The sequence below is a fragment of the Hyla sarda genome, chromosome 9 (assembly GCF_029499605.1).
Source record: "Hyla sarda isolate aHylSar1 chromosome 9, aHylSar1.hap1, whole genome shotgun sequence".
Classification (NCBI taxonomy): domain Eukaryota; kingdom Metazoa; phylum Chordata; class Amphibia; order Anura; family Hylidae; genus Hyla; species Hyla sarda.
The window spans coordinates 60,777,102-60,794,109 of NC_079197.1; the positions used below are offsets into that span (position 1 = coordinate 60,777,102).

General features: G+C 46.6%; 1 protein-coding gene across 5 annotated transcripts in view; it reads left to right on the forward strand.

The window, feature by feature from the left end:
- LOC130291604 (ras-related GTP-binding protein A) overlaps positions 1–17,008 on the forward strand; it is a 1,042,086-nt gene that overhangs the window by 726,614 nt on the left and 298,464 nt on the right. For all 5 annotated transcript variants that reach the window (XR_008847980.1, XM_056540559.1, XM_056540557.1 and 2 more), the window contains one exon: positions 1,916–2,127. Coding sequence is in view for 4 of the 5 variants with exons in the window: in XM_056540559.1 (XP_056396534.1) it covers positions 1,916–2,127 (212 nt within the window). In the remaining variant the exon portion in view is untranslated. The remainder of the gene's footprint in view (positions 1–1,915; positions 2,128–17,008) is intronic.

Genomic DNA, 17,008 nt, shown 5'->3' on the forward strand with positions numbered 1-17,008 from the left:
TACGAGATTTTAATCAAAACAGGTATCTCCATCACTTTTTTGGATCGCTAAAGTCCAAAAAAGATTAAAAATCGCCTGGAAAAAACGCCAAAGATAAACCCCATATATCGTTTTTCTTGGCGTTTCCACGATTTTGACTAAAAACGCCGGTTTGAGCGACATACAGTGTTTTTTTCAAAACGCCAAGGAGCTGAAAAAACGCAAAAAAAAAAGGGAAAAAGCGGCAACAGGATTAAAAAAACGCCAAAGTGAAAAAAGAGTGGAATTAGAAATTTGTTCACAGCTAACATCTGGCTGCAGCATTTTTTGCCAAAAAACTCCATGCGGCAGAATTGGTGTTTTTCTTGGCGTTTTGCAAAAAAAATAAAATAAAGTGAAGACTTTAGCCTAATTTGAATTGCCCAAAATGTAAAAAAAAATAAAAAGGCTCTACTAATCCATGTTCTGTGTCTGGTATTGTAAGTCAGTCCAATTTAATCATATAAAGTTGAACTGTCACAGCAAACAGTCAATGGACGAGAATGATGTTCCCGGAAAACAAAAGACTCTTTTATCGGCAGACCTCTGGTGAGATTATCAAAACTTGTGTAGAGGAATAGTGGTGCAGTTGCCCAAAGCAACTCATTAGATCGCTTCTTTCATTTTTCACAGGCCTCTTAAAAAAATGAAAGATGCAATCTGATTGGTTGCTATGGGCAGTTGCGCCACTATTCCCCTACATAAGCCTTTTTAAACTGGGTGTTGAATGTAGTCTGTTGTTTTTACATGGTGTAACTGATCATACTGCCAGATTGGGTCTAAAAGCCCCTTTAACTGTGAACTTCTGCTTGTGAGATAAGCAAATTTACATGCACCTAAGCAGAAAGTGGAGCCAACGGGGGAGATTTATCAAAACCTGTCCAGAGGAAAAGTTGCTGAGTTGCCCATAGCCAATCAGATCGCTTCTTTAATTTTTCAGAGGCTTTTTCAAAAATGAAAGAAGCAATCTGATTGGTTGCTATAGGTAAATCAGCAACTTTTCCTATGTGCAGGTTTTGATAAATCTCCCCCAACAGGTAGGAAAATCTACAGCAGAAAACACATGTAAATGTACCTCTAAATTTAATTGGCAGCCTCTATGTTGTGTGCTATAGGACAGTGTTTCTCAAGTGCAGTCCTCAAGTACAGGTCATGTTTTTAGGATTTCCTCAGTCTTTCACAGTAAAGGTACATTCCCACTTGGCATATACGCAGCATATTTCACGCTGCGCAAAATCTGCAGCAGCAGCGGGAAATACACTGCGTATCCATCTCTCACCATACACACAAGGCTTTCCAGCGGCAGCCCGATGTGTGCAGTGAGTTTTGGAGGTGGAGCCACGCGTCACAGTCATGCCGGCACACAGCCCTCCAAAACTCACTACACACATAGGGCTGCCGCCGGAAAGCCTTGTGTGTATGCTGAGTGAGGGATACGCAGCGGATTTCCCGCTGCTGCTGCAGATTTTGTGCAGCGTGAAATACGCTGCGTAAACGCCAAGTGGGAATGTGCCCTTAATGTAATTGTGGTGATGCCTGATTTACTGACCATAATTATATCACCTGTGAAAGGCTAAAATCCAGAAAACATGACCTGTTGGGGGTGCTTGAGGACCGCGCTTGAGAAACACTGCTATAAGTGATAGTAGTGCTGTGTACTTGAGGTGGTCAGTACTCTGTGCTTGCTGCTCCTTTTTTATTCATATGTGAAAAACATTCAAATTGCTCAGCTCATGAACGGAAGTTCCTAAATCTAAAAGTATAACTATGAAGGTGTTTTTAACTCTTCTTGGCATTGTGATTAGTTACACTATATAACATGATGTGACAGATTCCAATTTATTGTACCTTGTAGCATAATTTAGAATTTGTCTGATCACTTATCTTCTGTCTTTAGGGGTCACCACTGTTTTGACAATGACAACGTTAAGTATAAGTGCACGGAACTCTCTTCCCAAAGTTGCTTATGCCACCGCAATGGATTGGTTTATGGCAGTGTGCTATGCATTTGTTTTCTCAGCACTTATTGAATTTGCTACAGTCAATTACTTTACAAAAAGAGGATGGGCCTGGGATGGTAAAAGGGCCCAGGAAGGTCAAGCACATAAGGTGAGTGAGCATACATGAGTATACTTATGCAATATGTGATATACAATAAGGAAAGTAAGTTACAGTATGGTTTAAAGAGAACTAGCCCAAAGGTTTAATGCTATTAATTTACAATGTTATTGCTTAAAGGGGTACTCCGCCCCTAGACATCTTCACATCTATCCAAAGGAGCAGATGACACGTGGTGCTGCAGGAGAGATAGTCGGGGTTCCCAGCGGCGGGACCCCCGCGATCTCTTCTGATGCACCCCATGTCATCTGCTGTACGGAGCGAAGTTGGCTCCGTGCCTGATGACAGGCGATACAGGGGCCAGAGTACTGTGACGTCACAACCCCACCCCCTCAATGCAAGTCTCAATGCGGACGTCACGCCCACTCCCATAGACTTGTATTGAGTGGGCGGGGTGTGACGTCACGAGGGGGCAGGGTCGTGACATCACGATACTACGGCCCTTGTATCCCCCGTCATCAGACACGGAGCGAACTTTGCTCCATGCAGCAGATGACACGGGGTGCTGCAGGAGAGATCATGGGGGTTCCCAGCAATCAAACATCTTATCCCATATCCTTTGGATAGGGGATAAGATGTCTATGGGCGTAGTACCCCTTTAAGACTTATGCCCTCTTATCGTATTATGTTGCTTATCTACCTGTAGACCTGATTCAGCTTCAAATCCTACACATAGCAAGTGGTCTTTTTACCCGAACTCTGTCTTGTAATACTGATAGAGCCAGATGAATCCAGATGTTTTTATTGAAGCAATATACATCTGTGTGGAAGCATCTGGCTCTGCCATATGTACTTCATATACTTGCATCCTTGATGGGCATACCTTTTGGCTTCTGCGATAAAATGCAAGCAAGGACCCAAAGAAATCTCTGTCATGAGGGCACAAATTTAAATCTGATGTAGCGGAGCTGAGTTTGTTAACACAGATGCATAGTTCTTTAACAACAACATGTGTGTTGGCAAAGTCAGTTCAGCTACATTCTCATTCTTTTTTGCAAATACCTTGTAATAAGGTGGTTTTACACATAGCATTTTTCCAGATATAGGGAAGAAACATGTTGCAAATACAAAAAATGTGCCAAAGGCAGAGGTGAATGTAGCTGGAAGGGAAAGGTCCCCTCTCCAGCTGCATCATAACTGCAACATGTGTTCCTACCCATAGGGCTCGTTCACACAGGTGGATTTCATTGTGTGTTAGCAACATGCTTCCACTGTGAGTTTGAATGGCGCTAGGCTCTCAGCTGTAGATTTTTGTAGTCTGTAAAATCTGCCCATATAAAAGAGCCACTAGAAACATACTGCATGGATGCGTTTTTTTTTTCTTGCTTTTTTTTTATCACTGTGGTTAGATGTTAGCTGGGAGTAAATAGGTACATGTTGATCCCTAGATGATGCCTACAATACTCTTTTAACCTTTTTAGGCAGAAATCTCAAAATTGTTGCCTCATCTTCATGATGCAGTTTTTGTGGAATTTTCCCCCAAAAATAGCATTTATTAGTAAATGCCTTCAAATTGTGTATTCATTTTCCATCACAGGTATCTATCGACATCCCCTTTTCACAGTTTTCATATTTTCCGCTCAGAGCTTTTATTGGCCAGATGGTTCCGGACAATCACATGATGGGAAGGGAACTTTACATCACAGAGTACAGTGCCGGGCAAGGGAGGGAGAAGTGCGGCCCTGCCGCCGACTTCTGTAGATTATACAGGAGGATCGCAATGGGTGTCAGGAGTGATACCCACTGCGATCTGTCTATTAGTACAGGAATTACAACTCCCAGAATGAAGCAGAGTGTGCTCCATGTTGGGAGCAGTAGTACCTGCAGTAAGGGACAGATCGCAGCGGGTGTCACTCCAGACACCTGATGTGATCGTCCATTATATTGCTGAGATGTGGAGCTGCTCTCTTCTGCGCTCCGCATCTCTCTGCTGTATACGGCCAGCCAGTGATGTGAATAGAAATTCACATCACTGATTCATATATGCTGCTCAGAGCGGTAATATGCTTTCACCATCCTGCCAATCACTACTCTGAGCGGCAAATTTGAATCAGTGATGGGAATTTCTAATTTCTGTAGAGAGCCACTCCGCATCTCAGGAATACAAAGGATGATCACATCTCTCCTGATCACTCCTGACACCCGGGGCGATCAGGTACTATCAGGGAGTAGTAGTAGTAGTACCTAAATAATGACTAAAGAAAATAAAGTTTTAAAAAAAATAACACACTTTATAAAACACATAATTAAAATACATTATTAATAAGTTTCACAAAATTAATTAAAATTGGTCCCTTTTTGAAAATTACTAAAAATTTTGTTCTAAAAAATAAACATTTCGCTAACTACAATTTTTTTCATCCCTATTGCATCTTTTTTTTCCTTTTTTTTTGGTACCCAATAAAATTCTTAAAAAACCACCCACAGGGAAGCTGCCAAAGGGGGCAAAAATGCTGTTTCCACACAAAGGCAAAAAAAGCAAGAAAAAAAATGACAAAACACAGGAAAATGCATTGGCATTTTTTCTGACTTTTTTGGCTTTTTTTTTTTTTTTTGGGCAAGAAAAAAAAAGTGGAAAATTAGCCTAACTTTTATTTGTTTATTAAATTTTTTTGCGTGACCAGTTGTACTTTTTAATGACACCTTTCATCTTTATCATGAAATGTACTTAAAAAACTAAAATGTATTATTTGTGGGAGGAAACTGATAAGAAACAGACTGTCACAGACAGCTGAGGGTCACTGCTACCGGGCTAGGACCAATCAGAGCGTTCCCTTACAGTTTAACTCTTACATACGCGGTCGGAAGTGACCGCTGGCTGTAAGCGTTATGACAGAGGGAGGGAGCTACCTATTTCACCAATGCAGCACCCCACAGCGCGATCGCAGGGTGCTGTGTGTGATCCCCGGTGGGAGAGGACCTGCCGCACTGCAGGGACCGAAGAAAACTTCCTTCCCGGCAATTTAACCATTACAGGCACGGTCGGAAGCGACCGCGAGCTGTAAGGAGTTTTGGCAGAGGGAGCGGGCTCCCTCTGTTTCTCTCCTGTAGCACCCCGCAACTATTGCGGGGTGCTGCTGGTTACCTGGGCAGCCGGGGGTCTTTACAATGACCCACAGGTCTGCCCCGGTTATTACCTGTCAGGACGTGTCAGAGGCACATCCTGATATGCTGCCTGCTGGGGTAAAACTAGCAGGCAGCATATATCTGCAATGCTTTGGAATACTAAGTATTCCAAAGCATTAACCCCTTAAGGACCCAGCAGGAGTGAGGTAGCACAGGTACCGCCTCACGATCACGTGATTGATCGGTCGGAACGACCGATCAATCACTGTAATGCTGGGCGGAGATCGGTGCCGGCGGTGGTCTCCTACCTTTCCCTGGTCCGGCAGGGATCCCCTCAAGACCGGTGGTGGTCCAGGTGGCAGGAGCGGCGATGGTCATGGTGCAAGCGGCAGGATACAGCAGGAGGTGAGGCCTGTTCACCTCCTGCTGTTGCTTAGCAACAACTCTCAGCATGCACAGCCAAAGGGCATGCTGGGAGTTGTAGTTTTGCTGGAGTCCCAACTACAACTCCCAGCATGCCCTTTGGTAGTCTGTGCATGCTGGGAGTTGTAGTTATACAACAGCTGGAGGCACATTTTTTCTATGAAAAAGGGTGCATCCAGCTGTTGCATAACTACAACTCCCAGCATGCACAGACTACCAAAGGGCATGCCGGGAGTTGTAGATGTGTGCCTCCAGCTGTTGCAAAACTACAACTCTCAGCATGCCCTTCGACTGTCAATGCATGCTGAGTTTTGCAGTTTTGCAACAGCTGGAGACACATTGGTTGAGAAACAGAGTTTGTGTCCTAACTCAGTGTTTCGCAACCAGTGTGCCTCCAGCTGTGTCAAAAATACAACTCCCAGCATGCACAGACTGTACATGCTGGGAGTTCTAGTTTTGCAACAGCTTGAGGCACACTAGTTGCATAACACTGAGTTAAGTAACAAACACTCAGTGTTGCGCAACCAATGTGCCTCCAGCTGTTGCATAACTACAACACCCAGCATGTATGGTCTGTCAGTGCATGCTGTGAGTTGTAGTTTTGCAACAGCTGGAGGTTTTTCACACGGGCAGGTTTACAGTGATTTTTGCGCTGCAAGTTTGAGATGCGGCTAATTTTTGGCTGCAGCTCAAACTCCCAGCGGGGAACTCACTGTAAACCCAACCATGTGAATGTACCCTAAAACACTACACTACACCTACACAAAATAAAAAGTGAAGCACTACATATACCCCTACACAGTCCCCCCCAATAAAAAAAAAATGTCTTGTACGGAAAAGTTTCCAAAAAAGAGCCTCCAGCTGTTGAAAAACAACAACTCCCAGCATTGCCGGACAGCCACTGACTGTCAAGGCATGCTGGGAGTTTTGCAACAGCTGGAGACATCCTATTTGCGAAACACTGCCGTAGGGTATTTTGGGGGCAGAGGCAGATCCCCAAAATAGGCCTCAAATGCGCATGGCGATCTCTCGCTTTCGAGACCTGCCGTACTTCAAGGAAATAGTTTAGGGCCACATATGGGGTATGTCCATACAAATTTTGGTGTTTTTTTCTCCTTTTACCCCTTATGAAAAGGTAAAGTTGGGGTCTACACCAGCATGTTAGTGTAATTTTTTTAAATTTTTTACACTAACATGCTGGTGTTGTCCCATATTTTTAATTTTCACAAGTGGTAAAAAGAAAAAAATAATTTGTAACGCAATTTCTCCTGAGTACGGACATACCGTGGTCCCTCAACATACGATGGTAATTCGTTCCAAACGACCCATTGTTTGTCGAATCCATCGTATGTTGAGGGATTCGTGCAATGTAAAGTATAGGAAGTTATACTCACCTGTCCCCGCCGCTCCGGACCTGGTCCTCACCACTCCCGATGCTGTCCCAGGGGCTCCCGATGCTGTCCCGCTGCTCCGGCATCTTCTTCGGGATCCTCCGGCTTTTTCCGCATCTTCTCCGGTGTCCGGGCCTCGCTTTCTGGTGACGTTATTACGTTGCGACGCCGGAAAGCGAGGCCCGGACCCCGGAGAAGATGCACAAAACGCCGGAGGATCACGATGTGGACCTGGAGCAGCGGGGATAAGTAAGTGAACCTGTCCAGGATGCTTAAACTGCTATCCGACAGCAGCTTAAGCATTTTGCGCTGTCGGATAGCAGTTAATGCGATTGTCCCGACATATAAAAGCATAGTATGTCGATGCTGACATTGACATGCGATGGCCTCTGAGAGGCCATCGTATGTCGATTTGATCATATGTCGGGGCCATCGCATGTCGGGGGGTTACTGTATAGAAATACTAAAAACTAAATATTTAACATATTTGTAAAATCAATAAACAACAACAAAAAACGTGGTCTTAAAAGGCTGGAGGTGCTCAACCCCAAATGCAGTTGTGCATATATACTGGGGGAGCAGATCCTGCCCTTGTAGTCCGTTACTAGGGGCGATCCCCAGCATAAAAATGCATACAATGGAGGATGCCTGCAGCGGACTACAAGTGCAACAGTAGAATCCTACACCAGATAAACGGTGTGGATGTGTAACAATTAGAATAATACAATACAGAAATTTAGGTGCACTACTGTGGTAGATGTATACAATGACATTGGCTAATCCCTCAACACTGATGTTAAAATTGAGACATTCGCCAGTGTATCCTTATATTAAGGACACACCAGAGCCCGCACACCAACGCCAAGGTTTCTCAGATGGCACGGGACCTAACGCTAACCTACCTGTGCTTAATAAGCAAAAACCAGGGGCCAGTGGGCAATTACAGCAGCACTAGGTCGACATGCAGCCTGCTCCCAGTTCCCTCCAGCGTGACTAAGCACACATACAATGGAAGGGGGGAGAGAGGCTACAAGCTCCACCCAAGTTGGCTGATATAATTGCATGGCCTCACAGGTACAACCCTAATGCTGCATGGAAAATGTTCAAGGCGCATTAACATATGGAGTTTACACACCTCCACGTATTAAAATCAATAAAGGTAAGAAAGAAACAGCACCGACATATAAAAGTATCGTTTGTCGATGCTGACATCGACATGCGATGGCCTCTGAGAGGCCATCGTATGTCGATTTGATCATATGTCGGGGCCATTGCATGTCGGGGGGTTACTGTACTGCATATGTGGGCGTGAAATGCTCTGCGGACGCACAACAAGGCTCAGGAGTGAGAGCGCACAATGTACATTTGAGGCCTAAATTGGTGATTTGCACAGGGGTGGCTGATTTTACAGCGGTTCTGACATAAACGCAAAACAATCAATACCCACATGTGATCCCATTTTGGAAACTACGCACCTCATGGAATGTAACAAGGGGTATAGTGAGCCTTAACACCCCACAGGTGTTTGACGAATTTTCGTTAAAATTTCATGTAAAAATGAAAGAAAATTTTTTTTCACTAAAATGCTGGTGTTACCCTAAATTTTTCATTTTGACAAGGGAGAATAGGAAATAAGCCCCCTAAAATTTGTAACCCCATTTCTTCTGAGTAAGAACATACCCCATATGTGGATGTAAAGTGCTCTGGGGCGAACTATAATGCTCAGAAGAGAAGGAGCGCCATTGGGAATTTGGAGCGAGAATGTGTCCGAAATTGAAGGCCATGTGTGTTTACAAAGTCCCCATAGTGCCAGAACAGTACCCCCCCCCCACACATGTTACTCCATTTTGGAAACTACACCCCTCACATTATTTAATAAGGGGTACAGGGAGCCTTTACACCCCACAGGTGTCTGACAGATTTTTGGAAAAGTGGTGCGTAAAAATTTAAAATTTAATTTTTCATTTGCACAGCCCACTGTTCCAAAGATCTGTCAAACGCCAGTGGGGTATAAATGCTCTATGCACCCCTTATTAAATTCTGTGAGGGGTGTAGTTTCCAAAATGTGGTCACATGTGGGGGTCCACTGTTCTGGCACCATGGGGGGCTTTGTAAATGCAAATGGCCCCCGACTTCTATTCCAATAGAATTCTCTCTCCAAAAGTTCAATGGTGGTCCTCCTCTTCTGAGCATTGTAGTTCGCCCGCGGAGCACTTTTACATCCACATATGGGGTAGTTCCATACTCAGAAGAAATGAGGTTACAAATTTTGGGGGTCATCTTCTCCTATTACCCCTTGTAAAAATTTTAAATTTGGGGAAAAAACAGCATTTTAGTGAAAAATTTATTTTTTCATTTACACATCCAACTTTAATGAAAAGTCGTCAAACACCTGTAAGGTGTTAAGGCTCACTGTAGCCCTTGTTACGTTTCTTGAGGGGTGTAGTGTCCAAAATGGGGTCACTTGTGGCCGTTCTGTATGGTTCTCATAGCTAAAACCCTTTGCAGGCATGAAGTGTGGCCTATAATCCATTCGGCATAAAATGATGCCCTGAAAGCCAAATGGCGCTTCTCTCCTTCTGGGTCCTACCACGCCGCCAAGGAACCAAATATGGCCTAAGTGGGGGGATTTCCAAACACTGGGCGAGCAGCTTAATAAAATATATAGTGCATTTCTTGCAATATCAGAAGTGATGTACAGTAAATATGCCCCACAAATGATGCATTTGTGAAAAAATAAAAAATTCTAATTTTTAACACTGACAATGTAATAATTCCTGCCAAAAAACTGTGGTGTTAAAATACTCACTGTACCCTCTAGCGAATACCTTGAGGGGTCTAGTTTTTAAAATTGGGTCATTTGGGGGGTGTTCCTATGTTCTACCACCTTCAAATTTCGGCAAACCTTGCATAGCACATAAAAAAAAGATGTACTTTTCAAATTTTCTAAATTTTCTACATTTCAAATTAAATTGTTAGGCTTCTAAATCATTTCAAATGTTAATTAAAAACAAAAAACATGCTGTCAAAATAAAGTAGACATCTGGGGGGGCGTGGCTTGGCGCGCTGGCTGCTAGACGTGCACCCTGAGAGCTCCTGCCTGGGCCGGTAGATAACGGGCTACTACGACGGGTTATGGGAAGGCGCCGACAGAACAAACAGCACCAGCAGCTGCCTCAACCCTCCGGGGACCCCTCGCACCTGATTTCTGCGTTCTTTCATCCTTCTGGGCTGCATGCGGGGAAGCCCCGAACAACGGAGCCGATAGCAGTAATGGCGCAGCCGGAAGTGAAGCTCTGGCCCCGGCTCTGTGCGCAGCAACAACAAGCCCTGAGCCTGCTCACCTCTCCTCTACCGCCTTAGCTCTAGTGGGGAGACCCGTACAGGACCGACAGAGACAGACCGCGGGAACAACAGTGGACACTCACCCGCAATCCACAGGTACGGAGCATTCCTCACCTCTCGCTCCACTGGGTACTGGGCAGCCCCTTATGACCACACTGCTCCCACGGGAAGACCCTAAGCAGCCTCCGGTCTCCACGCAGCATCTACCCGCCTCTGCTTCCCCCGCAGGTGCCTCTCCCTCGGCAGACATAGCAGGGGAGGCCTCCTCAGCAACACGCCGCCACGGGGGTCGGGATAATCCTCCTCCACCTCAGAGGCCCCATCCCACCCGGAATGCTTCTGAATCCCCATGCTGTGGGTCTTCATCAAAGGCTCCTAATCCTGACCTTTCAGACCACCATCTATCACAGAGGGAGTCCATGAGGCCACCCACTTCTTCCTCCCTGGGAAAAACAGGATCCCCCTTCACAGTTCTTGGGGGTGTCCCTTCCAGCTCTGAAATGAACACAGATTCTGGGCCCCAACACCTATCCCCTGGTTCTCCCAGGGCCCCGGGTCCCCCACCCCGAAATGTGCAGGACTGGGCAACTGAAATGGAGGTTGCGGGATCTGACCCAGATAAAAACTCCTGCGACTCTTCCTCTGACACTGACACCCCAGACTACTGGGGAGAAAGCCCTCCAGCAAAAAAGAAGCTATTTAAGACACCCCTGAAAACGTCCACTGGCAAAACGGGCAGATCCAGCTATTCTTCTTCTGATGACTCACACTCTTGCCCGAAACGCTTGCCTCACTCTCAGAAGCTGAAACCACATTCCCCACATGGAGGTGTCTGGACCTCTCCACCTAAAGGGATCGTTGATGCTGTCTTACCCTCTCCTGAAGCAGCGGTCAATACCCTCAAAGGTCATCCTGAATTACAGGCCTTGCTCGCACTGCTGCCAACTAAAGCGGATATGGCCTCACTGGCATCTGACCTGAAAGCTGCATGGAAGAGTGACCTTGTGCCGGTTAAAGCAGAGATCTCGAGTCTGCAAGCCAGGGTCCAAACCCTAGAAGACTTCCAATCGTCTGTTACTAATCAGATACAATCCCTACAGGACTCTACTAAACGCCTATCCCTACAGCAATCTGCGACAATTGAACACCTGGACGACATTGATAATCGTAACCGCAGGAATAACATACAGCTTAAGGGCCTACCTGAATCAGTAAAACCACAGGAGCTGGAAAAAACGGTGCAACGCTTGCTTAATGAAGTCCTTCAAAAACCTCCAGACAACCTGATTGAACTTGATAGAGTACACCGTGCACTTAAAGCAAAGAATCCTGACCCGAACAAGCCTAGAGATGTCATATGTCGGGTACACCACTACACTCAAAAGGATGCGATCATGAGAAACGCCCGTACCCTAAAGACTCTCACCTACAATGGGTCACTGGTGCAACTCTACCCGGATCTCTCCCTTCGAACACTTCGACTGAGGGCAACACTGAAGCCATTACTACAAACCCTTCTCAACGCTCAGATTCAATACAAGTGGGGCTACCCCTTTGCCCTGATAGCCCACCATGGCACAACCATGGCTACCTTGAGACGCCCGGATGATCTTCTCAACTTTCTGCACACCTTTAAACTCCCGCCAATCCACCTCCCCGAATGGGAGCAGCTCTATTCTGGAACTGATCCACCCCCTATCCACAGATCACATGCCGCTCAGGGGTACGGTGCACAGCGACAGACGACCCCACTTCCCCAACGACAGAAAAGGAAGACCTGAAAGCTGCGGAGTGGACCTGCATGCCCCGTTGTTTGGTACCCTTCTGAAGGACCCTCAGAAGACTCTGAGCTACTGATCCTTCTACTGGACTCTCTGGAATGCCATACGTAATTTTGTTCTCACTGTGTTTTGTTGACCTTTTCTAAGATATAATACCGGTCTTTCTTAAGAAGTTTCGGTCCTCGTTTCTACCTGTTCTCATACTGCTGTACATTGAAACTGCTCGTAACTCTGTTCTTCCTCCCCATGACCCACTGTCCATTGGCCTCCATAGGGTTTAATGCCCACCTAGTAGCCATCTGCCCGTAACTTAGCGTACCCTCCTCCCTGCCACAGGGATGAGTGGTCACATATAGAATCATTAGGCCCCGGCCTTAGTCTGGCCCTTGCTCACATTTTATTTTATTTTTTATTTTTTGATGATAACTGTTTTGCGACCACCTATTCTCGGCTGTCGCGCTTTCCATGTTTCCCCCATTAGGATCCTTGCTAGGCTGGTCCTGGCTTGGTTTTGGGCCCTTATGGCCGTTCTCTTTAGTCCCCTTGCTGGAGTGTCTATGCGCCAGCTGCTGTGTCTTCCCTCCACCTCCTTCCTTCACTCCTCTGCTCCTCACTCCTTCCTCTGTTTTGTTCTCAATTTTAGGTCTGAAGCGTTTCCTGCTATACTCCTGTTCGGATTGAGGGTCTGGACGTCACCTGGGCACCGGGGTAAGTGGTCCTTACACCCATCTTATATGCAATGGCGGCTGACATTAAGATAGCATCTATTAACGTGCAGGGCTTCAACACACCTGAAAAGAGAGCTCAAACCTTATATTCTTTTCACAGACAGAAAGTACACATCCTGACGCTTCAGGAGACTCATTTTAAGGAGGGACATCTCCCGACACTTAACTCCCGGTACTATCCGAATTGGTACCATAGTACCAATCCGGAGGCCAGAACGAAGGGGGTGTCAATTGCTTTCCACAGATCACTCCCCATAAAAGTCACCTCTTCCTTAATAGATCCTAACGCCCGCTATGTCTTACTGAATTGCACAATTGCGGACCGTAATTTCACAATAGCTTCCATATACGCCCCCAACCACTCCCAAATCACCTTCCTGCATCGTACTCTGGACACTCTATCGTCATTTGTCACGGGCTCCATAATTCTGTGTGGAGATATGAACGTCCCGCTCTTCCCCTCATGCGATACCTCCTCGGGTCACTCAACGCTATCCCATGCCAAACTTAGGGCACTACGCCAGAAACTACACACGTTACAGCTTAGCGACGCTTGGAGAGCGCTTCACCCGGAAGGTAGGGATTACACCTTCTATTCGCACCCTAGACAATCTTACAGTAGGCTTGATTACATATTCTTCCCGCACCACCTTCTCACCAATATCTCCATGGCCTCCATTGGAATTATGACCCACTCTGATCACGCTCCTGTGTTCTGCACATTCTCTATCCCCTCCTTTGCCAAACCTCACTCTTCATGGAGGCAAAACGAATCGCTACTATTGGACACATTGTGCCTCCAAGAACTCAAATCCTCAATACATCAGTTTACACTAGATCACTCATCAGACCCCACTTCTTCAGCTATAAAATGGGATACTTTGAAATGTGTACTTAGGGGTGTTCTGATGAAACATGGGGCAAGGCTTAAGAGGGAAGCGTCCGCTAGGTTTCTCTCTTTATCACAGTCATTACATAGACTAGAGACACAACACAAAGCCTCACAACAAGATACAGTTTACAGGGAGCTTATACGAATACGCCATGAACTCCTGACCCTGCTAACTACTAAACATCGACATTATAAACAACTCACGGGTAAAGTCTTCTATGAATGGGGCAATAAATCCGGTAGACTATTAGCCTCTGCCCTTAGGAATAAACGCTCCTCCACTTATATCCCTGCTATCCATTCTCCTTCGGGCTCCACTACCCACCTCACCCCTGACATACTGGCCGCATTTCAGAACTATTATAATGGTCTATATAACCTCCCTCGTCCGTCTGCCCTCTCTAATCCCTCCTCAGACCCGCACTCACTACAGGCATACTTAGATGACACGGCACTCCCGTCTCTGCCACCTGAAACCATCCAAACACTGGAGGCCCCTTTCACCCCTGAGGAGCTGGAGTTAGTGATTTCGGCACTACCGGCCGGAAAGAGCCCTGGCCCGGATGGCTACACCGCGAAGTTCTTCAAGACACTTCGTTCTGAATTGCTATTCCCGCTCCTCTCGGCATTCAATGAGGTCGCACCTGGATCGCCACTCCCGCCCTCCTTCTTACGAGCATTTGTGACAGTAATACCCAAGGAGGGGAAAGACCCTTTATTATGCCCCAGCTACCGCCCTATTTCCTTGATTAATGTTCATGCCAAGATTTTCGCGAAGCTGTTGGCAAACAGACTGGCGGACCACATGGATTCTCTGGTCCACCCTGATCAAGTGGGCTTTGTAAGGGGTCGAGAGGCGCGTGATAACACCATGCGAGCGTTCTCGACTATACATTATGCTCAGAGACAACACCTCCCCCTGATGTTGCTCTCGTTGGATGCAGAGAAGGCTTTTGATCGGGTGGACTGGGAGTTCATGGAAGCCGCTTTATTACAGGTAGGCCTAGGTCCCCTTATGCTGGGGCGTATTAAAGCACTCTATACTGATCCTATGGCGCAGATACGAATTAATGGCCAACTTTCTGCCCCCTTCAGAATTAGGAATGGTACGAGGCAGGGCTGTCCCCTCTCCCCGCTCTTGTATGTTCTATGTATGGAGCATCTTCTCGTGGACATCAGACGGAACCCGGACATTCAGGGGATAGCACTCTCTCAATGCCAGTATAAATGCTCTGCATATGCAGATGACCTCCTCCTGTTCCTGTCCTCCCCATTGCTCTCACTACCCTCACTGTTGACCACCATTCGCAGGTACTCTAGTTATAGCAATTATAAGATTAACCCATCCAAATGTGAGGCCATGAATATTACGCTCCCCCCCACGATTGTGAAGTCCCTGATGGCTTCCTACCCGTTTAAATGGCAAACGCACTCACTTAAGTATCTGGGCATTCAGGTACCCAGGAACCACATCGATACATACCGACTGAACTACGCCCCACTTTTACAAACGTTACGCGCAGACCTGGCCAGATGGGAGTGCAGAGACTTTTCGTGGCTGGGTAGGGTCAACATACTGAAAATGAATCTCCTCCCACGTATGCTTTATTTATTCTCCTGCATACCACTATATCTGCCCCGCTCCTTTTTCAGAGAGGTGGCTGCGATCCAGTCTGGCTTTGTCTGGGCACGGCGGCACCCCCGACTGGCGCGACAGACCTTAATACGTAGGAAAAGAGATGGGGGTCTAGCGTTACCAGATCTGACTCTATACTATCTAGCCACGGTCCTCAATAGGGTCTTAGATGGCTTCCACCACAGATCAAAAAAACAATGGGTGATTTTTGAAAGTAGGGCCATGGGAGCGGACGTCAAGACACTGTTGTGGACACCTGGCCTTTTGACTATTAAAACCACACCCCCGAATATACCTCCAGTCGCAGGATCGGTACTTAGGACATATAAAACTTACCTGTCCCATATGCATTTCATCCCTTCTCCTGGCCCATTATCACCCCTCTTTAGCAACCCGGCCTTTCCACCGGGTCAACACTCTCACTCCTTCCTCTCCTTCTCTAGAAACGAAGCCCCAATGCTTCGAGACTTAATATCCCACAATGAATTACGATCCCTATCAGATCTCTTGCACATCCCCACCCCTCCTACCTTCACGCAGACCTTCCAATATGCCCAACTCACGCATTTTCATAATTCGCAAAGAGACAGAATGGCCCTGTATAGACCCCTCACACCATTCGAACAACTTTGTACCTCTGCTACTCCAATATGTAAATCTGTCAGCACCTTATACACGCACCTCCTTGACGCAACCTCCACATCACCCCCGTCCTTTTGCAATGCATGGGAAAGAGAATTAGATTGTCAGATCACGAGCTCGGAGTGGAGACAAGCCTTCTCATGGTGTCACCGATCCTCCATCTCCTGCAAAACACAGGAACTCAATTATAAGATACTTGCAAGATGGTATCGCGTACCCTCATTGCTTGCTCGCATGTATCGGAATGTCCCCGATACCTGCTGGCGTTGTGGAGAACCGGGTGGCACCATGACCCATATCTGGCTTACATGTCCAGCCCTGACATCCTTTTGGGAACAGACATTGGACATTATATCCAGATTGACTGGGGCTCGGGTGCCTAGAGAACCCAAGATGATCTTACTGTCCATTTTGCCGGAACAATTGCACAAACCCACCTCCAGACTACTCCATTTCCTCCTCCTGGCTGCCAGGACTGTAATCCCCCGCCTATGGCGTTCACGTGTGCCTCCTTCAGTCTCAGACTGGCTTAAAGAAGTATCCCACCTACATAGAATGGAGGAACTGATTGCTGACTCCCGTAAACAAATCGACCGTTTCTATTCTATCTGGAGACCCTGGTCAGAGTTTATGTCCTCACACAGTTTTGAAGCCCTGCACGTGGCCTCGTGATACACCGCCTGCTGCCATTGCTTACTGTACCTCGGTGTTTACACCGATCCTCCCCACCAGGTGCCCGGGTGACGACCGGAGTTCGTGCCCGAATTGACTTTTACTTCGGATTGTTGAATGTATATGTTGCTCTCACCGGACCTCTCTCTTTCCCTCCCACCCCCCTCGTCCCTTCTCTCCCTCTATCTTGCTCTTTTTCTCTTCCTCCCTGGCTTTGTTCTTTTTCTTATTTCTTTCTCATTTCCTGCCTTATCCCTTCCCACATGTCTTTATCATCACCCTATTGTGGTTAGGTA